We start from the raw sequence: 25,286 nt of genomic DNA, 5'->3' as shown, positions 1-25,286 counted from the left end.
ATTGTTGATGTGAATCGCTTTGTGTTATCTCTTCCTCTATATTTCTCTCTCTCTCTCTCTTTCACTCGGAATCTCTTAGATCATATTTAATTTTGGGCAAAGACATCGAAAGTCCCTCAGGTACTGTTGGTATTGGGCCACGTTCAATAGTCATCGAATGGAAAGACGATTGGTATCGACGAATGAAACGTTTTCAACGACGCGATCACGCTTGTGGATAAACAAGTTTACGCTTCTCCAACGACAAACAAACACATGTGTAATGAACAAACACACAAAATCCACATATGAACAAACAACAACAACACCAGCAAAAATCACCTAAGAAAAATAAAACAACAACAACAGCAGCAACAGCCGCAGCAGCAGCAACAATACTCAAAATCATTTCAGCGTCCAATAGCTCCGATACAATATTCATTACGCCGAAGCCGTCACCGTCGCCGTCGCCAACCAATGCTCATTCCGGGGCAAATACCAAGTCCAGCAAATGAATCCGTACACTATTTACACAAAGTGGTGAACGAGATACTAAATCAGAAAAAAGGAAAAAAAATATGAAAGGAAGCGAAATCGATCGGATACAAAATTAACAGAAAAAAAAAACAAAAAAAAAGAGAGTAATGTTAGGAGTAGGAAAAAAAACGCAACAACTAAAATCTATCCGCACATATGAAAACAGAAATAATTGAAGTCATTTTATCATGAGTGGAGGGAAAGAAGCCGAACTAAGCGAAATACGACGATGAACGGCATTAAAAACAAAAACTGGAACGGCATCGATGATGTGCATTGATTTTGTGTATGAGAGTCGCGCGTGGGCAAACTCTTTTTTCTTTATTCTTCATTATGTGTGTATGTGCTGTTTTGTTTCTTCGAACACAATGTTCCAGGTTCGAATAACCAAAAAAAAAAATAAAAAAATATATATCTGTGTATCTCTTATATAGTCTATCCATGTGTATTGTGCCCGAGTCAAATGAATATCAGATACAGTGTAGTGGGAAATATGAGAACGCGCCAAACATTAACATCATCAATAAACCATTGAGTATGTAACGGGATACAGTGGAAAAATGGCGAAAAAAAACAAAACACAAAATCGAAAACAACAGCAACAGCATCAATCGAGTCGCAATAGCATAATATATATAGTAGCTTGACTAGAAAACAATACAAACACATTCAACATTAAGATACATACACAGAAAAAAAAAAACAAACTGCATCGAATTACTCACAAACTTTTCTTCTTCTGCTCGTCGCAGGAGAGAAGCCAAAACATACGTATATTCTCGAATTGCAATAATTATTTAATTTAAAGACGATAAATAACCTATTTATTACAATTACAACACACTTGAATGAAGCCTGTGTCATTGGAATTACACAAGCGTGCGTGCATTCGCCGCCTTGCACCACGCGATGCATCAAAACACAGTAAAAGAATAAGAAAAAAAAACACGAACAAAATATATGATCGATACAAAAAATAATCATTTATCAATAATATCTTGATGAAAAAGAAAATCAACTAAGATAAACACTCACGAATCATTAAAAACGAAAAAGAAAAGAAGATGAATAAAAAGAAACAAGTCAAACAACATACACTCTTTACATTAACATTTAAGCACAACTAAAAACAAAATATGATAAAATGATATTGTAATTCATTTCTCCTCTGGCATAATTTTTATTTTAGATTTACATTGAATTAAACCATATTTATTTATTTAAGATGTATCAATGATTATTATTAATATTATTATTATTATAAACAACAACAACAAAAACTATATTAAAGACGAAGGTATAAATTTAGTAAACAAAACAAAAAAAAGAACGCAAATTACGACCTGCATAACAAGAAGATGTGAATCAGATGCATCAGCGGTAGCTACAGCAACAAATTTAAATTCTTAACGAGATCAAACAACAAAAAATTACACACACACACACACACATTTAAACGTCTCTTGGTAATAGCTCGTAATTTCATTCATTAAGGATTTATCGATAAATTAAAGAAGCAAGCAGCAAAAATAAAAATCAAATTAATCAAATTAAACATTGAATATTGTGAATGTAAAATGTAGGGTCTGTTTTACCTAACGTATATAGATGTATTTGTAATCATATTTTTTTCGTTTTAACGTCATTCTTTCATTGGGAGCTCTGAATTGGGTTTTAATTTTTCTTTTTCTCTCTTCCGAATGGATTTCCAGTGATTTCTTTTCCTTTCTGTGCGAGTGAAGTATATACTGCCTACCATGTAGATCACGGTGAAAAAGAAGGAGCTTAATTTTATGAGCCAAACGAACTAAATTTAAATCGTTCGCTGTCAAAAGTGCTTTTAGCATCCATATTTATTACTTTATTTGAAAGAAACGTGAAAAATGTCGCAAAATGCCATAAAACGGAGTTTTATTTATAGCCCTTAAAAAAAATCACCTCTCTGAAAATAGATATGTTTGAAAATTGAGCGGCCGCATCAAAGACAGCAAGATAATCCATTTGTGCTAGTTTTTTTTTCTCCTTTCAAACCGTTGTAACACACAGAGAAAGACAAATTGGTCGCCTCTTTTTCACCAGTGTCACACAAGAGAATAAATGAACTTGTCATCGTGTACGATTGAACAAGGCGCACAAAGAACAACCCACAACAACCGTTTCAATTCATTGTTTACTTAAAGATGTTATTGATTATTTTAATTTAAAAACGTAACAATTTAAGAAATATTTTGTATATAATAAACGCAAGTGAAGAAGATTAACTTTTTGCTCATTTTGGCAGAGCATCAGCAAACAGCAAACAGCAACAGCAGCAAAAGCAATAACAACAAAGAAATGAATGCATCAAGCTAAAATGCAGAATGAGTAATGGAACATCCAACGCTAACGACTGCCATTGAAAGAGCCAACAAACAACGTAAACTTTAACGTCGTTTATGGTTGATACTCGATTAACTGGCTCCTTTAAAATCATTCAGTTTTTTTTTGCTTTTGTTCTGTTCTGTTCTATTCCCCAGTTCCCACTCATCGTACATATCGTTTCAACCAGAAATCAACACTTAACTCTTTGACTGATATAGTCGATGTACTTTTTATTTTCTCTCTGCATTCAGTTTCGTTCTCATTGTCGTGTTCCGCACACACGAAACACATCATTGTTTCACACTAAACAAATAAAACGGATGTATCTAATTTGTTTGCCATTGTAATTGTATTATTATTATTCAGAGAATAACAAAAACAAAACAACAACAAAATAAATTTTGAAGAACTTAATAAATGTAATAAGACCAAAATCATTTCGGTCAATGTGACTAATTCTGGGATTGTATTTGAATTTCTTCTTTTTTTTCGTTTTGTTTATTCTATTTTAGACACAGTCGCTTTTTTTTATCTATATATCCGTTTTCCATTAGATATTGATGTTTAAAAAGAAGAAGAAAAAAAAAACTAAACACAAACGTATACACTCGCTTGCCATCGACACCCGATCGAGAAAAAAAGAAACCATTAACAAAATGAAATTATCCAATGCACTAGCCAATCCTATTATTAACCACTCTTCATATCTTTTTGATTGTACATTTGTTCGGTGTTCAGTGAATATGGAAGAACAATTAAAAATTTTATAATAAACCTCAATAAAGATTAAAAAACTGAATATGCATTCGATTTTGTTGAGTACTATGTGTGCGCGCGCGAGCAGTTTGGATGCCACGCCAATTATCCAATTAATGCACGTACGGCTTTTACTTTGTATCTTTTATTAAACGGACACTTGATGCATCAATGGAGGTATACATCCAAGGTCGAATCGCGAATAAAATGCATTTCGTATTAAAATCGGTTGCATTCAAATGCCTTTTTTTTCGATTAAATGGGTATTGGAATGAATGACCCATTAACACTCCTTCTTAATGGTGAATCATCGATGGATATTTGTTCTCTGGCTAGAAATTGGTTTGAACCGAACATTCGGAATGCTCATGAAAAATGTGCTTTCATTGTAACGAGATTCGTCGCATCCAGCTTTGAAAGGTAAATTGTATCAATTTCAAGCAAAACCTAAACGGAATTAGTTGGCTTAGATTGAGTTTTAGTTTCGATAAGTTTTGCCTTTTCAACCTGCCACAATGAACTGACGTTGAGTGCAGTCGTAATTTGAAACAACGATAAATTCCAATGAAAGCTTGTACTTGTGACCCGGTAAGTATTCACAAAGTCGTTGAAATCGATAGTTTATGGGAATTCTTTGGTTTTGCCTCTCAACTTTGTCGGAACCTCGAGTAAATGTATGTAAAAGTGAAGTAAAACTTTAACAAAATTGAACATAATTTACTGCAAATACTTTTATACAGAGCACGTTGATTAGTTTGTGTACTGAGTAAGCTGCTTGGTAGCCAAGCTTTGCTTTAATTATTACGACTGGATTGAAGTGCCAAACATCAAGACATGTGTAATAAGAAACATGCGTGCAAAAATCCGTCTAATTAAGGAGAATGTTCGAGCCCAAATGTCGGCAATGCGCCATCATCGTACGACATAAAATTCGACGAATTATTGCCGATATCACGGAAACCAGTAAATGTTACGTCTAATATGTATGCTAATTTGAACGAACTTGCTCTGGTTTTATCCTATTTCGAGAAAGAACATAGTTACATTGTTGCAATGCAGAAAAAGAAAAACACACTCTACAACTAATCGATATGCATATTTACGCAACAGAAATGGAAAGAACGATAGAACGTAGTTTGAATTCCTACTTTGTGTTGATATTTCTTCATTTAGTTTAATTCAATTAGAGTTCAACAAAGTTGAGTTTTCGTTGGAATTTCTCTTGGCAATTGCGAGGCGCTATCATTTTATTGCTTATTGCTTTCTACAAATAAAATCTATTTTCTATTTGGTTGTGAAAAGTTTATTTGAAAATCCCTTCTTGTATGTGGAAGTAACAGAAAATGACGTGTATTTCATTCACATTTCGCTTAGTATCGCATCAAAAATTCAGTTGATATTAAATTGGTCGAAAATTTGTATCAGTTCCAAAATAAAGGTAATGTAAATCGGATTCGGATAAGGTTTTGAATGAGGAGATGAGTATAGTTCACATGAAATATAGTGACAGTGCTTTTATTAAATATTTTTGATTCAAACAGGAAATAGCCAATTATGATCATTACACAACAACAGGAAACTATACACACTTTTTCTTGACCAACAACAAGATATTTGACAAAGAGGGCACTTTCTTATGGACATTCCTATGTACAGCTGTTGGCACTTTCTTTATTAGATTTTAAGAACTAAAAGAGTTTCCTATTATTGTCATTACATGTCCTATGAATGTCGAATATATAGCAAAATTCAACACATCTATGTGATTCAGAAAATTGAAAGAAGCGTAACAACTAAAGCAATCAATACGAAGCTTGTTGCACGAATGGCATTTCCATCACCTTTTGCGATCCAATCACGGTATGCATAAACGTTGCTGTAAACATTTGGATATCCTGAAAAGTATTAACACAAAACGTCATTTAAATATATCCCTAATGATTGATGTTCTCTATATAGGTAAATTTAGAATTGAGCATATTTAAACGAAAAACAATGAAAAATTGATTTTTATTATAAAAATACATACCGTTGCTGCATGGAGACTGCAAAATAAACATTTAGAAGTATTTAGAGTGACATTTGTTGTTTTTTTTCTTCAATTAAAAATGATCGATTTCGTATTATATTTACCTTCTTCCAATGAAACCAAGATGCGATTCCAATTAGAAGATGCTTTGATCCTGATGTTGGTAGTACTAATGGTGAACCTGCAGGAACACAAATTTTCAATCAAAATATTCCCTCTTAATTCAATAACAGCCTAGCAAAAAATGCATAAATCTTTACCTAAATCACCTTTACAAATGCCAGTGGTGGGTAAATTTTGAACTGTGCACAGTTTCTTTTCATTAATTATTGGCGTCCACTCTGGATCAGCTTCTTTCAATCGCAATTTACAGTTAAAATTATCTAATAGCGAATAGTTGGCCATTCCCAATTCCGAAGTGTAATCAGCTGTGTCTTCCTATTAAAAATATAAATTATTCATCTTTTTTGTCTAGATTGATATGCAGAAATATTAATATAACAACATTTACTAACACTTTTTGTTTTTCCCCATCCGGCAACTATGGCGTTGGCATCTGAATTGCCAAAATTGATTGCTGGAATTTCGATTGGTTGAATAGAATCCGTAAAAATGATATCCTTTGTTGTTCGCAGTAGAGCAATGTCAGCGTGATCATATTTATATTTAATGATTTGTTCGATTTTTATGTTTGTGCCTCCTGCACTAAGATCGCTGGTTCCAGCTAGTACACTAATGAATTTTGGATCATCATAACCGTCAAGCATAAATGACGATGTCAATATCAAACGGGAAGATATGATTGATCCACCAGCCATATGAATTTTGGTTTTATTATCACGAATTGACACGAGATACGGATGGTTAGTTATGGAAGTTCGTTCGCCTTGAAGAATACATTCAACTTGGATCACAAATAAAATACAAAATACAAGAGCACACGGAATTAACTTCATCTTGAACAAAAAAAATAGTGAAAAATAAATATAAACAAATTGTTCTGATGCTTTGCTATGCCACAATGAACGTTGGTTCCGGGTGAACTCCTTTTTTATATTGCATTTTGTGAAGATTTGACAAATGGTTCATTTGCTTATCACAGTGCATAATCAACAAAAAGTGCATTTTTTCAACCTCAAGCTGTTAATAATGTAATTTCTATTTCATATTCTCAGAAGAGTAGCATGAAAATGACAGCGAAGCAATAAAAAATTATTTATTTGCTGCTATGTCGTTATTTTTTATGTAAGTTAGTTTGAATTTCACAAACATTTCATACATTTTCCAACGATCAACAAACACGTCAACTGTGCGAACTATAAATATATATACATGTATCTTATCGCTTTTGTTTCAAACCAAATTATGACTCACGTGTGCAACTATTGTCTAGTTCGGTTGAAAAGCGTCTAAATCAATAGCTTTAAAATGAACTTGATATTCACAAACACTTGATATTCTTGCAGCAAATATTTTTGTTATCATTTTTTCAATCGGTTTGACGACAGGTATGAGACATCTTTTAGAAACTTTACAAAGGGAAACTTTTTGGAATGTTTCACTGTATTAATCATCGATTATTTTCGTGCTGATCCCAGGAAGTTTGATTTCTCACTTAAATGAAAAACATTATATGTTGGTGGTGACGAAAGATGGAAAATCCATGGCAAGTGTCATCAAAAGATGGAAAGATATCACACAATTGCGGTGGATCAATTGCCTCAGATCGTTAGGTTTTTACAGCTGGCCATTGTTGTATTGGGTTATTTCACTGTAGATTCTCTAGTTTTATACACTTGAAAAACTATTTTAAAATTATAGAGTTGGTGAAGGTATTACGATCGTGCCGGTTGATCATATGCCAAAAGTGGTGGATCCTGTATCGTAGATCAAAGTGAAAAACATCATCTGTTTAAATATTTTGAAAAAGATTATGACTTTTGCCTGATAGAACTTGCTGAACTATTGAATTTTACTGACAAAATCCAACCGATCGCACTAGCAAATAGAAGATACCGTCATTGCCGATGGAAAAATTAGTCCAGCAACTGTATGGGGTAGACCAATTTATTCGTGAAATTAAAATTATGCCATAGATCAAGAACTACCGTGACTCACGACAAAAAACACACCGGCACCACAAATTGAAAGAGTTGTTACCTGCAAAATGATGAGCATTTATTACGACAGAATTTTTTTTATTTATAACAACAATATCAATTTTTTTCCTTCAAATTATCACCTTTTTTGCATGAAGATATTACTCCATTTTTGTTTATTACTGGATTGCCTAGAAAAATGAGCGCACGTGTATAGCCGATCAATTTCCGACTATTGTCTGGCTAAAATTAACTATATCGAGCAGTTTGCGATAATTTTCTATGTAAATTCATCTCTATACAAAATTTTTAAAATTCAATCAAGTTGGCCGACTTTACTTTTTTGCCGCAACATACAACTCATTCCATTTCTATATAGTTTAAAGATCCGAAACTCCGAAACAAACGCCGGTGTTTGATGGGTTCAATTGATCCACTTCAGTTTCATTGGTTTGTGGCTCAATTTTTGATGCATTTTCAAACACACGAATCAAACTCAATGTCCAATACGTTTGAAATGTCGAATGGAATGAGTCACCTGGAGTTTATGTAAGAATTTAATGAACATTTTAACCCAAAACAAACCAATTTATATACGGATTTTGGACATTACACAAATAATAAACAAGACTCGCTGAAGTGAGAATTAATAGAGGTGTAAAGATCACTCCTCCACCAATTGTCATCATCTCGATTTAGAATCGACACTAGACATGGGAATTTTCCTTCCTGTTAAGGTTTTCTTTGAATTGTGACGATTTCATTTTATGCAAGGCTCCTTAATCTGATTAAATCTCTTTTTTCCGGTCTGAATTTGATTTAAATTTAGATGTGATAATACTTCAAAATGAATAATAACCATAGAGACATCCTGAATATGACGTAAATATTCTGAATAATACGCAGAAAACGCCGTATAAAAATGGCTCTTATTGTCGAAGCCTTGACGTATTTATGATATTTGGAAACAAGTCACCGTTTGAAAACATAAATCAGTTTGCACGGCCAGGCACATGCATAGGCCAATAAAACTGTCAATTTTCGTTTGTACGCATCGAAAATTCAGTTGATACCTATCTGACCGGCAGTTTTTTTTTTTATTATTATACTACCAAAAATTCCATATCGTTCGGATGAAGTGTTTTCTATATGATAAGAAAAGTATAATTATCAAGTATCTTTTGATGGTTTTTTTTATTAGAGAACAAAGAGCCAATATCAACATCGAAAAACTGTTGCTAGTCTGTTAGTCAATTTTACAACAGAACTAAACACATTGTACTATGCAATTAGAAAATTGAAATGAGCGTAACTCCGAAAGCAATCAACACGAAGCTTGTGGCACGGATGGCATTTCCATTACCTTTCGCGGCCCAAGAAGGATTTTCGATCCAATCACGGTATGAGTAAACGTTGGTGTAAACATTTGGGTATCCTGGAAAATGTTAAACAGAAAATGCAAATGAAAGAAAACTCAAAACTATTGATTTATGAACAGAGTTTACAAACTTGAAATCAAATATAATGAAAGAAAAAAAAATTTGAAAAATCAAAAAAAAAACAATTCTATAAAAAACATACCGTTGCCACAAGTGTATTTAGCCGACTGCAGAAAAAAACATTAAAATTAAAATTAATCGTTTTGAAATGGAAAATTATTGATTTAATTCTGGATTTACCGTAGCATTTGATGGAGCTACATGGAACCATGAAGCAATTCCAAGCAAAATGCCACCTCTACCATAGGACAATGGTGAACCTGTAGAAAAAATTGCTTCAGTTAATACTTGCGATCTTATTTGCCAATATAGTTTATTATTGAACGCGACGAAAAATTCATAAACTTCTACCTATATCTCCTGTGCAGATGCCACTATTTGGTAAATTTTGTTCCGTACACAATTTGGTGTCATCAATTTCGGGCACTGATTTCGAATCAACTTCTTTCAATCGCAATTCACAATTCAAAGTATCTAATAGCAGATAGCTTTTCGATACCAATTCGGAGGTGTAATTGAATTTGTCCTCCTGTTAAAAAAGTTATAACATTTTTGGTTTGGTTTAACTCATTCAAACGATCAAAATATTTTGGGCAATTACTTACATTTTTTGTTTTTCCCCATCCGGCTACAACACCATCGAATACTCTTTCCTCAAATTTATTGAGATCGGCTGTTACAATCCTGATTGGTTGAATTGAATCTGAAAAAACGATTTCTTCTGATGTTCGCAGCAAAGCAATGTCATCCTCATGTTTTGCGTAATTTTCAACGCTAAAGGTGATGCCTCCTATTGTAACATGATTGGTTCCAGCGACTACTTTGAGGGATTTAGGATCGATATCGTCAAGGATCCGGGCTGATGTCAATATCAGACGAGAAGATATAATCGATCCGCCAGCAATATGAACATTTTTATCATTACGAATTGACACGAGATACGGGTGTGATTGTATGTTTATTATGTCGCCTTGGAGAATACATTCAATGTGGAACACGGAAAATATGCAAAGCATGAGAACACTTGAAATCGATTTCATGTTTAAAGACTACCACTGAAATTAAATTCGTTTTAACTAATTTACACGGTGGTTAATTGGTTGCTATTTGCTCTTTGGCTATTCGAAAGCAAGTGATCAATTGTTGTGTTACGCATTGGTTTTTATTGTATATTTTGCGTTTTATCAACATCTCTCGAGTGTAAGAGTTGGATGAATTCCAATTCCAATTATTGGTGCGTCAAAATGTTACAAAAGTACATGACGAATCCAATGGAAGAATTTCCGATATGATAACACCACCACTTTGATAACGCAATAATTTATGAGATCATAAGAGCCACACAATTACACCATATTGCTCCATTTTAATCAAATTCAATAAATTTGCTGCCCAGTTACAACGCATATAGTATTTGAGCATAAAATTCGCGACGCTCGCTGAAATTGGGGTCATTAGAGGAGTTATGATTGCTTCACCACTAATAATGATGATTTTTATCATCACAATTTCGTTTCTAAGAATTTCTTTTGCTGCACGGGTTTTTGTTGCAGTGTGCCAGCCGCTAAAGGCTTTATGTAGATCAGGAAGCAAAATACGAGATCGTTTACGATAAGCCTCATTTTAAAATGAATCATGAACATTTTAGAATTAATCCAAGACTTCAGTTCCTAAGTTATAATTTTTAAATTATTTATTTCGTGTAAAAAGTCCTTCAAATCATGAATGATTTACAATATTTTGAAGCGAGTCACCTTTCCGGCACATAAATCATTTTGGCCAACACTGATAAAACTGTCAACTGTCAGCTGATACCGATTGGAAACAGGGCGAATTGTGACATTTTCATCAACGTTTAGAATCACGTTGAATAATACAAATGCGAAGGTTTTTGCTTTGCTAAAAAATACTCACAATTGGAATGCAAAAAGTGTTTCTCTGAAACCGAATGAATTTATTTACCAAGAAAGTCATATGGATACTTTATCCAAATATTTTCTGTTTATGAGATAAAAACAATTAACGAGTTTATGTTCGTGTTTTTACTGATTTTTTTTTTATTAAATAACAAAGAGCTAATAACGATATGGTTTTTTTTTAACATCGAAAAACATTTGCTTCTCTTATTGAAGTAAATGAATGTCGAATTTACAACAAAATTGAACACATTGTACTATACGACTAGAGAATGGAAATGAGCGTAGCTCCAAAAGCAATCAATACGAAGCTTGCAGCACGGATAGCATTTCCATCACCTTTTGCGATCCAATCACGGTATTGGTAGACGTTGGTGTAAACATTTGGGTATCCTGGAGAATATAAGAAAAAGAACACGTTATTGAAATTTCATTGAAAGGAAACTATAAATTGTATTCAACATTGTGAATAAACAAAACACATCGTTAAGAGAGTAACACAAAGAGGAACAAAAAAAAAACAAAAGAAATTTGAATTTTAAAAAACATACCGTTGCCACAAGTATATTTAGCGGGCTGTAGAAAAAAAACATTTAAATAAAAATTATTGGTTTTGAAATGATGAATTATTGATTTCACTTTGAATTTACCGTAGCATTTGATGGAGCTGCATGGTACCAAGAAGCAATTCCAACCAAAAAGTTACCTGATGTCAATGGTGAACCTGCGTAAAAAAATATTTCAATCATTATTTCCAGTCTTATTTGTCAATATATTGAACGCGATAAGAAATTCCTTTTAATTTTTACCTATATCTCCTGAACAGATACCATTATTTGGTAAATTTTGTTCTGTACAGATTTTGTTGTCATCAACTGATGGCACAAATTGCGAATGAGCTCCCTTCAATCGCAAGTTACAGTTCTTGTTATCCAATACTGGATATTGGCTTGCTTTCAATTCGGAGGTATAATTAAGTTTGTCCTCCTATTAGAAAAATAATAAATTAATAACATTTTTTGTACAGTTTACGTAAAAAAATATTTCTGAAACACTTAATATTAACAATTACTTACATTTCTTTCTTTTCCCCACCCAATTACGGTGAAACCATCGGTTAGTGGAGACTTCTCTGAATAGAGATCAAATGTTGGAATTCGAATTGGTTGAATTTTATCAGAAAAAACTATTTCTTCCGATGTTCGCAGCAAAGCAATATCATCCTCATGTTTCACAATTTTTTCAATCGTCAACATAGTGCCGGATTCTCCTTTAAGAACTTCGGTTCCAGCGAGTACACTGATATTCTTTGGCTCGTTATGATTGTCAAGGGCTCGTGCCGATGTCAATATCAAACGGGAAGATATGATTGATCCACCAGCAATGTATTCCGCTTTTTCATCACGAATTGACACGAGATACGGTGCGTTTTGTATGTTTATTTTATTCCCTTGGAGAATACATTCAATGTGAACCACGGAAAATATGCAAAGTACGAGAACACTTGAAATTAACTTCATCTTGGAAAATTTGGTACCACTGAAATTCTATTCGATTTAATTTATTGACACAATGGCTAAATATTTTGGTTATATGCTCTTTGGCTATTCAAACACGAATGATCAATTGTTGCGTAGAATTTGCTTTTATAATGCGTATTTTGTACGTTATCAATGTCTCTCACGTGTTAGAGTTGGATGAATCAATCCACTTATTGGTTTATTGAAGGTTATTGGAAAATACATGACGTCTGATGAAAGAATTTTCGTTGTATGATAACATCAGCCTGATAACGCAATAATTTATGGAGCACCATAATAGTCACGCAATTACTTCCATATTGATCCATTCGAACAGTGGCGAAATTATTCATTTCATTCAAAGAAATACTAAAGTGTGTCTCTATGGTTCGTTGCAACGCTAATTTTGTAACAAAAAGATTATCAGCGCCGATATAGAGATAAGCTATGCACGAAAATATAATCAGACAGCTTGACAATATATGACTCATGATATTTTAATCCACATTGATTTGAGATCTACATCGTTGTTCGTTGCTCACGTGTTATCAGAATGGAATTGCCAATTGTAGACTATCGTTGGCGGAACAAATATCATTCGAAATTGATTGTTTCAATCGGTTGATCCACCCAATAAGATCTAGAGCTAAAATAATAAAAACTTCCATTTCGAAGTTTCAAACAAATTCAAAAAATATTTAAAGATTCAAAAATGTCCCATATAAAAAATGCCCGATAAATTTGGTTTGGAATAAATGTGCATTAAATCGTCAGTTTATTGAAAATCTTACTAGCTCAGGAGAAAAAACGAAATTGAATGATGGAAAAGAAATGGCCAATCGAAAGCGGTTTGTATGTGTTCAATCTCTTCTGCGTTTCTTTTCGCCGCGATCTTGTGACGACGATGATGTTGATGCGCCTTTGTCATCCTTTCGTTTCGTTCTCTTTGCCATGTTCAAGAACTGATCCAAACCAAATGGATCCTCTTCTTTTTCGAATTGTACCGGGCCAGTACGTGCATTTTGCGCCGAACGATCGGTACCGCTGAACTCTTTGTCGGGTACAAAACGATTTGTACTGACAATTTTATCTAAATCACCACCGTACAGATCCTGATCGATCTGTTTGCTTGGTCGATACAAATGTGAACCCATGGAATTGGCATCGCGCCACGGTTTGTCATATACATTGTATGCTTCATCGTCTCCATAACCGGAGTCCATTCCTTTGGATGTGTTGAATAAACGTTGATCGAACATCGTTTCACCGTTGTTAAGCGTTTTGGCTGGCATACCCAATGCAATCTGTTCGGAAATGTCACGTTCGCGTTCGCGTTGCAATTTCGAGCGTTTGTCTGGTGCGGCTCTGGCCAAATTACGGTCACGAACTCTTTCGCGGTGACGATCAGCTCGAATTTCGTCACGTTCGCGTGTCTCACCACTTGCACCAGCTTCGTCAGCCGGTCGGATACCAGCACGCTCTTCACGAGCTCGTTGAGCCATTTGACGCAATTGCTGCTCTTTGGCTTCCTTATCTTTGGCCGCCAATTTCTTCTCCAATTGTGTTCGCGCCTCGACCGCTTCACGAGCCTTTCGATCTGCTATATACAATGCTTCAGCCATTTTGGCGAATTTCTCATTAATATGCACTTGCTGCAGACCACGGCCATCAGCCGCCAATCTCTTATCCAACGGAATTGTGTAACCCTTTGCGTTCTTCCAATTCGAAATGCATGGAGGCACTTTCCATTCTTTTTGTTCTTTTACGGTTACTTTTCGAGATGGGGAATGCAACACCTAAGAAGTTTGGAGAAAGAAAACAACAATGAATTCAACATCGGAGCGGAATAATCAATAAAAAAATAAGAAATTACCGGAGCCGGTGGTGATGGTGGTCCTCGTGGAATTTTTTGATTAATCTTAAATTTTGGTGGTTCCATTGGATCGACTTGTGCTTCAACCATACGAATAACGCGCTGTTTTGCACCTGAGTTGAATTGATCGCCTTGTTGCGACGGTGTGTATCGAATATATTGGGCTGGTCCCGCTTTTTCTGCAGCTCGAACTGGTAATGCGGCTGATACCTTTGCATTGGTCAATTTTTCCAAAGCAAGACGCGTCGCTTCGGTGGCCTCGGCCACTTTTTCATCATCAGGTCTCTGTAGTAGTTCATCGTCTTCGGCCAACACTTCGGCTGGCAACAACTGGCTAATGTTTGAATACACAATTTTATCTTTTGCATGACCCTGTCGAGCGATTAAGTCATATCGAATTTTGCCCGATGCATCGGTTTTTATCGCTAGTGCATTTGATTTTTTGCCAGCATTCTGTGGAGCGCCCATTCCTACACACACAAAAAAATAGACAAAACACTTTCCCATTAGTAAATCCACAAATTGACAAATTGTATACAAAACTTCATTTAGATGAATTCATCTACTTACCAAGTGGATATTGGACGACTGTGATCTCTGGAAAAGCACCTCCATCGCCGAAATCAGCCTCGGAACGCGGAATCCAGCCTTTTCTTTGTCCATAAGGTGGTGCAGCTACTTTTGCACTCACTAATGCACCCATTTCAGGTGCACCACGCATCGATCGCTCATCATAGAGCTCTGGGTCGTAAGTTATATTTACCGGTGGTGGCAATGCACTTGATAACGACATTTTGGCCAAATTCTATTCACTATTAAGACGCAAAAAATGAAGAAAAATAGAAATAAGAAACAACTATCTCGTTTACAAAGGCCAAAATATCAGTGATAATGTGCGACGGAGAACGTATGACATGACATACGCGCATACAATATGGCGGACCACAGTTTCGATTTCAGTGCGTTCCGAGTGTGGCAATACGTAAATACGAAAGTCTAGTACGGGGAATGGAACGAAATGGTATATGGAGGTATTTTTAAACAGGTGAACCGTATTTCAACATAGAAAACGAAATTTTTATGAAAGATTTTGGAAAGAAAATGGTAATTGCTTTGAAAAACACTTAACTTGAACATTTATTTGAAGCAAAATGTTTTTTTTTCCATTTTGATTTTTTTTTTCGTTTTAATCAATCCATTTCAATTTTTCAGAAACATCAAATGAGTGCGAATACACTTTTTTTTTACACTCGTGAGCCTTTCCTTCGATGCAATATGATTATTAACATAATAACTTGGTACAAAATTGATTTTTTTATTTTGTTGCATTTATTTATTCGTTCATGTTTTCATACATGCATTGATAGATTCAATTTGAAACATACACGTCCTGCCCGAAGGCAAATTGGTTTCACACAACATCTTTGAAATATACGGAAAACAATTATAAAAATAATATGATCTTTACTTCTAAAATTAAAAGGATAAAACAAACAGTATAATTTAAAAACTTTTACAAATTAGTCATTTTTTAGTTTTGCTTTGTCTGCATCACTGGTCGCAATCAACTGATAGTCGCCTTCGCTTCATATTCAATATTTTTCCATCCATCGATTTGTCTGATGTGTGTTATGAATTCAAGAAATATTGACATATAAAACCTAACTTGTGAATTGAACGTAATCCGAATCTAAATGAAACTCACAATTGCAAAAAGTTGAAGAGCAAATCACTCGGAGAAGCATCCGTATTGTTTGATGCATATCGGGCAAAGCTGATGACTACGTTCGGGAGACGAGACATTTTGATCATCGATAAAAGCCAAACAGAGGAAACATTCCACATATCTACCACCTTCTGACTTGCTTCTTCTGATTTTCACTTCCATTGCGATCGAGTTGTTGTTCACGAATCCATTGTGTGGGTTGAACAATTGTTCCCACGAAACTATCTCAAAGTCATGCAGTTCGCGGAAATTGTTGAAGCATTTATCTTTCCTTTTTTCAACCGAATTTTCATCGCCATTCGATGATATCAGTTTGATACGTACGTTTCCATTCGCCAAATACTTAATTTTTCTATAACACGATTTCGATCCAAAGCGAACATTGAGTGTGGACGAACGACTTTTGTAAACTGTCACTTCCCAGGACAGTTTTCGCATATCGAATATCGATGACTGTACAGCTAATAAATTGTCAATATTGGTGACAAAAAACCGAAATGTATTCTTACTGCCGCCCTCGCCGTCTATTTCAGCCTCTTCGAAAGTTAATTTGCTTTTGTTCTCTTCGTCTGGGTCATCGACTTCAATGCACACATCCAAATTAATCGTATCATCTTTTACATAACACTTGTTGATGTCAAACAAAATATTCCATGGAATAAACGATAATTTGCCGATGCCCATAGCGGTGTTATCAAAAATATACGGCTCACACTGATATGCAAGCGGATTTGTGCTGTTGTTGAATGACAACAATTTGAATGTTACGATTGCCGGCTGTGAGCAATTTTGCGAATTCTGTGTGTTCACGCAGTGCACATAAACGCCCAGGCTTTCTACTCCTTTTCTGACATTTTTACAAACCCGTACATTCCATGGGATGCCTTGAACAAAAAATTCAGTTGGCGAAATTTCATCGAGTAGGCTGATGTTTGAAATTTTGAGGCTAACGTCTTGTTTGAATTTTTTTGCAATCACTTTTATCTCGGCCATGATAACAACATTTGCAATTTGCAGGTTTTCTTTTTCGATTGATTGGCGAATTAAACTTGAACAAAAACGCTAAGAGAAAATATCCGTAAGTTTGTTGTTTTTAGACTGTATTGTGAACTGTCGGCCGATTTATTTGTTTCAGCACAATGCTTGTGCTCGGAGAATGTTTTTGTGTGTGAATGCAATCCCTATACAAAAATCTGTTGACAGAGTGCGACTACTGACCGTCGTATCAACCACATGTTCGTGTTGACAGATCAATATTTTGCAGCCATGTTTCGCGCTTTAACTTGACTTGATTTAAAAGTGCAAGTAGTTTTTTTTTCTTTTCATCAAAATTAAATCCACTGGATATATTGGAACGAAAGAGAGTGAGTTGATGTCAACATATTGATCAATTTCTTCTATAATTTTATATCATTGCGATGAGACCAATTATATTCCAAGGTGAACCGTTTCAGAATTTTCTATTCGAAATAAGCAGAAAAAAGTCAGTTGAAAACGGTGCTGGCTTATGGTTTAGTAAACCAAAGACCTAATTCAAGACGGAATGCAGATGCCAGAAAAAGCAAACACAAAGAAATGATTTCGGTTATACAATGTCATTTAATAGATCATCAAAAAAAATGTTATTGGCATCGTTATTGTTAGGCTAAAAAGAGACAAAAAGAACGAACGAAAAAAAAATCGAATAAATCTGAATAAAAAGATACAAACGTAGTAAATATGCCGTGCGAATTAATGAACTAGAAAATTGTCGCACATTTAAATTGAATTAAATTTGTTTTTGTTCTCTTTGCTGTGAGAAGATCAAGACAAAGCGAAAAAACGAACGACAAAAAAAGAGAAAAAAAAAATGGTTTTTGTGTTTCGATTGTTTCTCCCAAAACGAAAAATGACTCAAAGACGTATTGTTGAATGATTCGTTAGACTGCTGGAATTTGGTTATGATAATTGCGTCGTCGTCGTCGTCGTCATCGTCATAATTTATCGTTGCCGTTGTTGTCATCGTGTGTGCTTATGGGCGTGGCTTGATTGTTTTGCTGGCTGGTGGTGGAATTTTGCAGAAACCCGTTGCATCGAACACTGGCAGCAATTCGCGAACGCGACCCGGTAATGTTCCGTCGATCATTCGACTGAATTCAGAAAAATGGAATGAAAAAAATGATATTAAAATGAGTTTGTATGCAATCAAAGCGATGGTAATCTTTAATTACCTTCCTTTTTTGGTGGCAATACGAACTGGACCGGTTAGCTCTAAATTAGCTTCGGTTGGGAAGAATGTTGCACCATAAAAGTCCAGTCCATTTTGCAGGAGAATGTTGTATTCGTCTAGCGAAGCCAATGTAATTCGGATGGGTGATGGTGGAAATTCCCGTTGATTTGCTTCCTCTTCACGTTCTTTAGCAACTTTAGATAGGATTTGTGATTTAACATATGATGTGCCTTCAATCCAAAGTGTTTTTCAATGTGATTATGCAAGTGTTTTTTTTTCGGGGGGCCTTTTTCGAATTTTGATCTGTGTTTGTGGCTTACCTGTGGGAGCGGGTGCTACTGGCTCATTCTGTGGATGCAAAATCAAACGTACCACTTCGACCACGGAATTGAAACGGTAGAGCGAGTGTCGCACATCTTCGATCGGTATATCTTCGGGAACGTCAAAAACGAATAAGGTAAACGTTTTTTGCGGGCGACAGGGCACTGGGATTTTGCGATAGAATCGGGCATTAGTCACTTTATGAAAACCCTTCTTGTAAACGGCTTGATAATCCTCTGGATGTGAAAATTTGAACAGAATTCCAGTTGCTGTTTTCGTCAAACTAAAACAGCCCTTGAAATTCATCTTTTCACAAATCATCGCAGCACGTTCCAACGACAACTCATGTGATGGAGTTATCAAAAATGCACCTGGAGAAAAGGCCACAAACATTTCTTATTTTTTCTTTTGTTTTTCGTTTACACAATTTTGTTACTACACTTTTGACACTTGATCCAAAAGTTGATGCATTTTTTTTTTGCAGAAGAATCAGAATTTTGCGCTTTGATTTATTTTTTTTACCTTTGGCCAAAAAATTGCCCGAATCGCTGATTTCCGAATCGGAATCATCGTTTTTGTTATTCCACAAAACATCGGCAAATTTTGACGTGGTTGGCTTTGGACCCAGGTTATTGTTGCTCCGACTCAAACGATAATCCGATAATCCTTTGTCTTGCTCGACATCCGACGTATTTCCAGCTCCAAGAAATGACATTTTATTGCGAATAAAAATCACTTTGAATTCCACTTGCACAACAAAAAATATCTGAACAAAATTTTGAAATTCCAAAGCAAAACAAACTGAATTGTGTGCGACTATTAAGTTTTCGCAAACCAAAATCCAACTAAGACGATCGGTGGGTCTGGCTGTGTCTTTTATAGTTTCATTTGATTGGCACTGCCTTTAATGGCAATGATGATATTTTGCGAATTATTTTATTGGTGTAGGCTTGTTCATTGTTTCACGATCAATCTAACGAATTTGTATGCGTGTGCGATATTTTTTTTCACTCTTCTAGTCGCTCATCTCATCTCAATTTAAATTTCGATGGTTGGCTCATCCGAGTCGATTTCGTTGATATTGATCTCGGTAAAATAGATAGATCGAAATCGAAAGATCTCTGCGTTTGTTATTGTTTTTTCTCATAAAACAATACCAAATTATCACCGGTTGATTGAACCTTCGTTTAACAACAGCAAAAAAAAGAGTGAACAACATGCAACGTTGACAAACTCATTCATTCAGGAAATATTGGTGTACATGCGTCGACTTCGGTTCGAAATGAAGGGATCACAGTGAATTATGACATAGTTATGCTATATAGAGCTGTGAACACAGAAAAAAATCTATGGATTTAATGTGTTTTTATTGAAGCCATTCATTTTTGCATCGTCTACTGATTTATGCCCGTGTCGCATATTTATTAAAATAAATCGATCCTGGATCGTCGTTGTTCGAATTCATAAATTGGTTAAACCTACAGCGAAAGCAATTTAGAATGGCACAAAACCATCAAACTAAATCAAAAACCTATAAAACATTTCCGCTCAGCATCTCACAAACCGTGCAGCATTTTTTTTGCTTATTTCATTTATACGTTTTTCATCATTTAAACTCGTTCACAGACAAATTTGGTGAAATTCGTTTTAGTTCAATTAATGAGTTAATTTAAGGCAAATGTGTGTCGACGCTAGAAAACTCTTTTTTTTACAACGACCAAACACACTGAATTCAATTCCGTATACTGCAAACGGGTAACGTTTTGTTTGGATGGAATTATTGCCCATTGTTTCATTTCTCAAGAAATGATTTCATACCAAATATTTTCGTCTTTGTTGGAAATCGTTTACATTACGATATTTTTAGCCAAGGTCAATATTCCAAATTGAACCTTATAAACACAAAATGTTGTCTCATTTTCAATTAGTTTGCAATTAATGAAATTGGCGAGACAAATTTCGAATATTTGATCTTCAAGTCATGTCATTCAGATGCACGTTTGACATTGCCGAACTGAATTTTTTCATGAACTGGAAGCAACTTGAATGAAAATTCTATTAAAACATTCTCTAAACGTTACATGATTAAATGGTATATGTGTTATAGAGTATTACACTAAACGCTGCATCAAACTCATTTGAATAGACTGATTTGAATATTCAAAGAGTTTTGAAATCAGATTTACTGATTTATGATTTATTTTTTATTTTTCAATGGAATAAGATAGGGATAGCGCGAACGCTTTTCCCTGCTACCAAAAATAGTGTGCACGAGTTATGAACTTGAGTCATAATCGCAGAGTTCAGCCCCCTCGAATGTGCAATGAAAGAGCCTCATTCCGGAGGATTCGCCTTAATGATCACGAATACCTCTACACCAGGTAAGTATGATTTGGCATCATCTCAACTGAGCACTTAACCACTGCGCGCATACGTTGCACGAGCGAACTGTAGCAAGTCGAAAAATGAAAATACCATTACGAGTCTCGTTCAACTGTTATATACTTTCTCTATGTACGAGAGCGATGTGCGATGTGCGCTTTGCTCTTTACCATAGACTCTTTGTGATGCTGTTCTTCAAGTGAGTGTACACCGGAGAAGTGTGTACGGTATATGCAATGCAGTAAATGCTCATGTCTTTGTTCATGTTCGGTATTCAGTGTTCAATGCTCTATGATCAATGCTCAATGTTTAATGCTCAAAATAAGAACTTTGAAAGTTCAACTTCAACCGCTGTATTCCAAATATGCTTTAGAAAAACAATCGTTTGTGATTAACAATAACGATGATAAGGTAAAATTTTTCAAGCAATGGGCAAATTGACATGTATTTTTGACTGATGATTTTTATCCATTTCAATTTAATCCTTATCCATTTCCTAAAATAAAATCTAACCACCCTTCGAGTTGATTTTTATAGCACCGTACTTTCATATTCTTTAGACGCTTGAAAAAGAACACATTTTTTGGAGTAACTTTTCTGTAACCATGTTTACAGTGCACATCGAATATTTCAACATTATTGAACAGAATGTGTGAATCATATCTTTTAACATGCTTTGGCGAATAATAAATTGAAATACTTTTCAAATTCTTGAGTCTCGTGTTGAAAATATCCCAAATGCATGGATTTAAGTATCCGTTTAATGCAATACTCTGAATCTGTAGATTCAAAGAGATAATTCTCTGGAAATCAATACGATACATATTCAAATCCAAATTAAAAGAGCATTCAAAGGTGAAGGCATCCAAGTGCGGAAATGTTTTGTAAATATATTTCGGTTCAACAATATCATTGTCGATGAATTTTAATTGACGTAAACGTGGAAAAAGACGATTGAAATGTTCACATCCAGGACCTAGTTCGCCTTTACTCGACGAGAATTCTTCAACATTTTCAAATGGATGTTTTGCGGCACTGAATATGTTTGAATGATTTCCGAAAATGCGGAAAATGTTCAGCGTCTTGCGACAATATTCGTTGACATGGACAAAGAATTTTTCGCGAAGAAATGGATCTCTTTTGATTTTCAAATGTACTGTCGAGACACTTTGACTGAAAAGACGTATGGCTCTGAAAGCTAACAGCGACCTACGAATATAAATTGCATCGTCGTAAATGCTTATATCAGGATACTCATACTCAGATGAATCGTCAATTTCAACCGCTATTAGCCTCCTTTTGAGTTTACGCACAAAAGCCGTTTCGGCTGCTACGCCAAGATGTTTGTTGGCTTCAGCCACGTAAATTAAGTCACGAAAATCCAAATGCTCGAACATGCGTTCCAGGCAATCATTGTTGATGTCAACAATTGTTTTTGAGGAAGAAGATTTGGTATTCTTTTCCACATCCATTTGTTTTCCTCTTACTTTGAATCTACAACGCTTTCCGAACGATTTTCTCTTTCTCTTGTTCGCCATAACAATATCTTATTAAAAAAAAATATTCACACAAATACTAAAAAATTCTATAATTGTCTCTCAAATGAAATTCTCTCGACCAAGACCAATTCTAACATTTCATTTTCCATGGTTTCAGAACAGTCACAAATTACGTATACACGAACTTGTACCATGTCACGCGTTGACTTGTTGCAGCTATCTTCAGATCGAAACGACGTCGATGTCACTCGAAAATATCAAACGAAAGAGGATTTGTGTTAGTATACATGGCGTCACTTTTTTCTTGTGTTTGAAATTGACTTGAAATCCTCATAAAAAGTTCGCAGTCTTTTGGGAATTGTTTGAATTGTTGACAATTTTTCATAGCATAGATTGATTTGTGCACGACGAAATTAGTTTTGAAAACACCGTGAAGAAAGTAGAAGCGGCGATGTCACAGAGATTTCAGCAGACAGGCGGTGTAACTGGTCCGCCACAGAGTCCACAACAGGCGAGATATCAGCAACCAATGCCACAGCCACCGCCTGGAACTCCGATGCGTCCATATTCTGGGCCAGCACAAAACTTTCCCGTGAGTGGATATTCGTATTTCATACATCGAAGTGTAAAAATTGACATTTTTGGGTGTTGCTTTGTTGACTTGCTTTGAGGTTATAACTAACAGTTGTTGCGGTGTTTTGCATGATCTTTTTTTAGGCACAACGTGGATTTACGCCGCCACCACCACAAATGAATGCCGGTCCACCGGGAATGCATCCGCAACAGAGACAGCCAGGTCAACCGGGTAGCGGATTCCAAAATATGTCAAGCGCTCGTGGAGGTAATCCAAATACACCGAGCAGCAAAAGACCGCAAGATGCACGGAACCAAATGCCTGGACAACCGAAAAAGTATGTCGTCTCACTCTTGTTTCGTTCATTTTCAATGAATTCATGGGTTTTTGTTTGTTTTAGTGCCGAGTATCCAGCAAAGAAAAAGAAGAAGTTGGCCGACAAGATTTTACCGCAAAAAGTTCGTGATTTGGTGCCCGAATCGCAAGCCTACATGGATTTGTTGGCATTCGAGCGCAAATTGGATGCAACAATAATGCGCAAACGGCTCGATATTCAAGAAGCTTTGAAACGTCCGATGAAACAAAAGCGAAAATTGCGTATTTTCATTTCGAATACATTCTATCCGAGCAAAGAGCCGGGCGATGGGCCCGATGCAACCGAAGGTACGGTTGCATCGTGGGAATTACGTGTTGAAGGCCGTTTATTGGAGGATACCAAAAGCGATCCGAATAAAATCAAGCGGAAATTCTCAAGTTTCTTCAAATCGTTGGTCATCGAACTGGACAAAGATCTGTACGGACCGGATAATCATTTGGTCGAGTGGCATCGTACACATTCGACCCAAGAGACCGATGGTTTTCAAGTGAAACGACCAGGCGATCGAAATGTACGTTGCACCATTTTACTATTGCTCGACTATCAGCCGTTGCAATTCAAGTTGGATTCACGATTGGCACGATTGCTTGGTGTGCATACACAAACTCGGCCGGTGATCATATCGGCTTTGTGGCAGTACATCAAAACACACAAGCTGCAAGATGCTCACGAACGTGAATTTATCAATTGCGATAAATATTTGGAGCAGATATTCGGTTGTCCACGAATGAAATTTGCCGAAATTCCACAACGATTGAACCCATTGTTGCATCCACCCGATCCAATTGTCATCAATCATATAATTACCGTTGAAGGTAGCACCGAACACAAACAAACCGCTTGCTATGATATCGATGTTGAAGTTGACGATACACTGAAGAACCAAATGAATAACTTCCTAATGAGTACGGCCAGCCAGCAAGAGATTCAAGTGCTCGATCAAAAGATACATGAGACTGTCGATACAATCAATCAATTGAAAACAAATCGTGAATTTTTCTTGAGTTTTGCAAAAGATCCGCAAACATTTATTCATCGTTGGATTGTCAGCCAAACTCGTGACCTAAAAACAATGACCGATGTAGTCGGCAATCCGGAAGAAGAACGCCGTGCCGAATTCTATTATCAGCCATGGACAAACGAAGCCGTTTCACGATATTTCTTCACCAAAGTCAATCAGAAACGTGCCGAATTGGAACAGGCGTTGGGCATACGGAACGCATAAATCTTCGTCACATATAATTTCATTAGGGAAACACACCATTACTTTTTGTTTTAAGTTCCATTTTTATCCATTTTTAACGAATGACAACAATGTTGGAATTGAATTTTTGCTCTACACCACATTCGATTGTATTTTAATTTGACAAGAAGAGATTTGTGCTGAATGAAATAAATAAATTGCAAAATAAAGGACATGCGATGCGGTTCAGAATAAGCGTAAGCCTTTGGAAAAGTTGTCAGGATAAGAAAACATGAATCATCACATTATGTAAGCTTTTGTTCCAAATCATAGTCAGTTTTTTTTTCAACACTCTGTGTCTTCGTTGCGTTTCATTTCTTCTTCTTCATTTGTTGTGTGTGTGTGTGTGTCTGCGTCTGGTTTGATGAAGGCGTGTAACATGCAGAC

General features: G+C 35.6%; 6 protein-coding genes and 1 non-coding gene across 10 annotated transcripts in view; 2 read left to right on the top strand and 5 right to left on the bottom strand.

Annotated features, from left to right (window-relative positions):
• Positions 1–317, top strand: part of LOC129566381 (netrin-B-like) — a 38,508-nt gene extending 38,191 nt beyond the window's left edge. Inside the window, exon 9 of the mRNA XM_055442259.1 lies at positions 80–317. Coding sequence (XP_055298234.1) covers positions 80–221 — 142 coding nt within the window. The 3' untranslated portion in view covers positions 222–317. The remainder of the gene's footprint in view (positions 1–79) is intronic.
• An 899-nt stretch (positions 318–1,216) lies between these two features.
• LOC129566383 (chymotrypsin-2-like) lies at positions 1,217–8,830 on the bottom strand. 3 transcript variants are annotated; one of them, XM_055442264.1, is made up of 6 exons: positions 6,178–8,830; positions 5,923–6,100; positions 5,767–5,843; positions 5,663–5,678; positions 5,475–5,528; positions 1,217–5,321 (listed from the first exon to the last, which is right to left on the bottom strand). In XM_055442264.1, the coding sequence occupies exons 1-6, from the start codon at positions 6,616–6,618 to the stop codon at positions 5,308–5,310; spliced, it is 780 nt and encodes a 259-aa protein (XP_055298239.1). In that variant the 5' UTR covers positions 6,619–8,830; the 3' UTR covers positions 1,217–5,307. The 3 variants fall into 3 exon arrangements, with proteins under 3 accessions (XP_055298239.1, XP_055298236.1, XP_055298238.1); XM_055442261.1 differs by having other exon boundaries at positions 1,217–5,528; XM_055442263.1 differs by having other exon boundaries at positions 1,217–5,528; positions 5,923–6,097.
• A 106-nt stretch (positions 8,831–8,936) lies between these two features.
• LOC129565821 (uncharacterized) lies at positions 8,937–12,696 on the bottom strand. The gene is made up of 11 exons (XM_055441059.1): positions 12,253–12,696; positions 11,986–12,163; positions 11,827–11,900; positions 11,728–11,752; positions 11,443–11,569; positions 10,512–10,563; positions 9,866–10,309; positions 9,612–9,789; positions 9,441–9,520; positions 9,343–9,367; positions 8,937–9,196 (listed from the first exon to the last, which is right to left on the bottom strand). The coding sequence occupies exons 1-11, from the start codon at positions 12,694–12,696 to the stop codon at positions 9,051–9,053; spliced, it is 1,773 nt and encodes a 590-aa protein (XP_055297034.1). The 3' UTR covers positions 8,937–9,050.
• Positions 11,288–15,504, bottom strand: LOC129566382 (puff-specific protein Bx42). The gene is made up of 3 exons (XM_055442260.1): positions 15,140–15,504; positions 14,570–15,039; positions 11,288–14,492 (listed from the first exon to the last, which is right to left on the bottom strand). Exons 1-3 carry the CDS (start codon positions 15,360–15,362, stop codon positions 13,557–13,559), a joined length of 1,629 nt encoding a protein of 542 aa, XP_055298235.1. The 5' UTR covers positions 15,363–15,504; the 3' UTR covers positions 11,288–13,556.
• Positions 15,505–15,879: 375 nt separating this feature from the next.
• Positions 15,880–20,852, bottom strand: LOC129566380 (uncharacterized). Of its 2 annotated transcripts, none has more exons than XM_055442258.1 (4): positions 19,348–20,852; positions 18,825–19,196; positions 18,506–18,698; positions 15,880–18,424 (listed from the first exon to the last, which is right to left on the bottom strand). In XM_055442258.1, the coding sequence occupies exons 1-4, from the start codon at positions 19,538–19,540 to the stop codon at positions 18,307–18,309; spliced, it is 876 nt and encodes a 291-aa protein (XP_055298233.1). In that variant the 5' UTR covers positions 19,541–20,852; the 3' UTR covers positions 15,880–18,306. The 2 variants fall into 2 exon arrangements, with proteins under 2 accessions (XP_055298233.1, XP_055298232.1); XM_055442257.1 differs by having other exon boundaries at positions 17,875–18,424; positions 18,506–18,734.
• A 197-nt stretch (positions 20,853–21,049) lies between these two features.
• LOC129566607 (U1 spliceosomal RNA) lies at positions 21,050–21,214 on the bottom strand. The gene has a single exon (XR_008687750.1). It is a non-coding gene; the product is annotated as a U1 spliceosomal RNA (small nuclear RNA).
• A 1,701-nt stretch (positions 21,215–22,915) lies between these two features.
• On the top strand, positions 22,916–25,094 carry LOC129566378 (brahma-associated protein of 60 kDa). The gene is made up of 3 exons (XM_055442252.1): positions 22,916–23,298; positions 23,424–23,617; positions 23,681–25,094. Exons 1-3 carry the CDS (start codon positions 23,158–23,160, stop codon positions 24,879–24,881), a joined length of 1,536 nt encoding a protein of 511 aa, XP_055298227.1. The 5' UTR covers positions 22,916–23,157; the 3' UTR covers positions 24,882–25,094.
• Positions 25,095–25,286: the final 192 nt, after the last annotated feature.

This window comes from Sitodiplosis mosellana, unplaced genomic scaffold (assembly GCF_009176505.1).
Source record: "Sitodiplosis mosellana isolate CC-2019 unplaced genomic scaffold, AAFC_SMos_1.0 Smas_scaffold_3, whole genome shotgun sequence".
Lineage (NCBI taxonomy): Eukaryota > Metazoa > Arthropoda > Insecta > Diptera > Cecidomyiidae > Sitodiplosis > Sitodiplosis mosellana.
Note: the sequence above shows the minus strand (reverse complement) of the source record. Positions and strands in the feature narration are given on the sequence as shown.

Coding starts and splice junctions, on each gene's coding strand:
- LOC129566383 (XM_055442261.1), bottom strand. CDS start 6,618: ATGAAGTTAATTCCGTGTGCTCTTGTATTTTGTATTTTATTTGTGATC. Junction 6,101..6,177: donor GATGGGGAAAAACAAAAAGT/GTTAGTAAATGT, acceptor TATTTTTAATAG/GAAGACACAGCTGATTACAC. Junction 5,844..5,922: donor CATTTGTAAAGGTGATTTAG/GTAAAGATTTAT, acceptor GTGTTCCTGCAG/GTTCACCATTAGTACTACCA.
- LOC129565821 (XM_055441059.1), bottom strand. CDS start 12,696: ATGAAGTTAATTTCAAGTGTTCTCGTACTTTGCATATTTTCCGTGGTT. Junction 11,570..11,727: donor TAAATATACTTGTGGCAACG/GTATGTTTTTTA, acceptor TATATTCTCCAG/GATACCCAAATGTTTACACC. Junction 10,564..11,442: donor ACGCTCATTTCCATTCTCTA/GTCGTATAGTAC, acceptor GCGTTATCAAAG/TGGTGGTGTTATCATATCGG.
- LOC129566382 (XM_055442260.1), bottom strand. CDS start 15,362: ATGTCGTTATCAAGTGCATTGCCACCACCGGTAAATATAACTTACGAC. Junction 15,040..15,139: donor AGTCGTCCAATATCCACTTG/GTAAGTAGATGA, acceptor TTGTGTGTGTAG/GAATGGGCGCTCCACAGAAT. Junction 14,493..14,569: donor CACCATCACCACCGGCTCCG/GTAATTTCTTAT, acceptor CAAACTTCTTAG/GTGTTGCATTCCCCATCTCG.
- LOC129566380 (XM_055442257.1), bottom strand. CDS start 19,540: ATGTCATTTCTTGGAGCTGGAAATACGTCGGATGTCGAGCAAGACAAA. Junction 19,197..19,347: donor GGGCAATTTTTTGGCCAAAG/GTAAAAAAAATA, acceptor CCTTTTCTCCAG/GTGCATTTTTGATAACTCCA. Junction 18,425..18,505: donor ATTGCCACCAAAAAAGGAAG/GTAATTAAAGAT, acceptor TTCTGAATTCAG/TCGAATGATCGACGGAACAT.
- LOC129566378 (XM_055442252.1), top strand. CDS start 23,158: ATGTCACAGAGATTTCAGCAGACAGGCGGTGTAACTGGTCCGCCACAG. Junction 23,299..23,423: donor GGCCAGCACAAAACTTTCCC/GTGAGTGGATAT, acceptor ATCTTTTTTTAG/GCACAACGTGGATTTACGCC. Junction 23,618..23,680: donor ATGCCTGGACAACCGAAAAA/GTATGTCGTCTC, acceptor TGTTTGTTTTAG/TGCCGAGTATCCAGCAAAGA.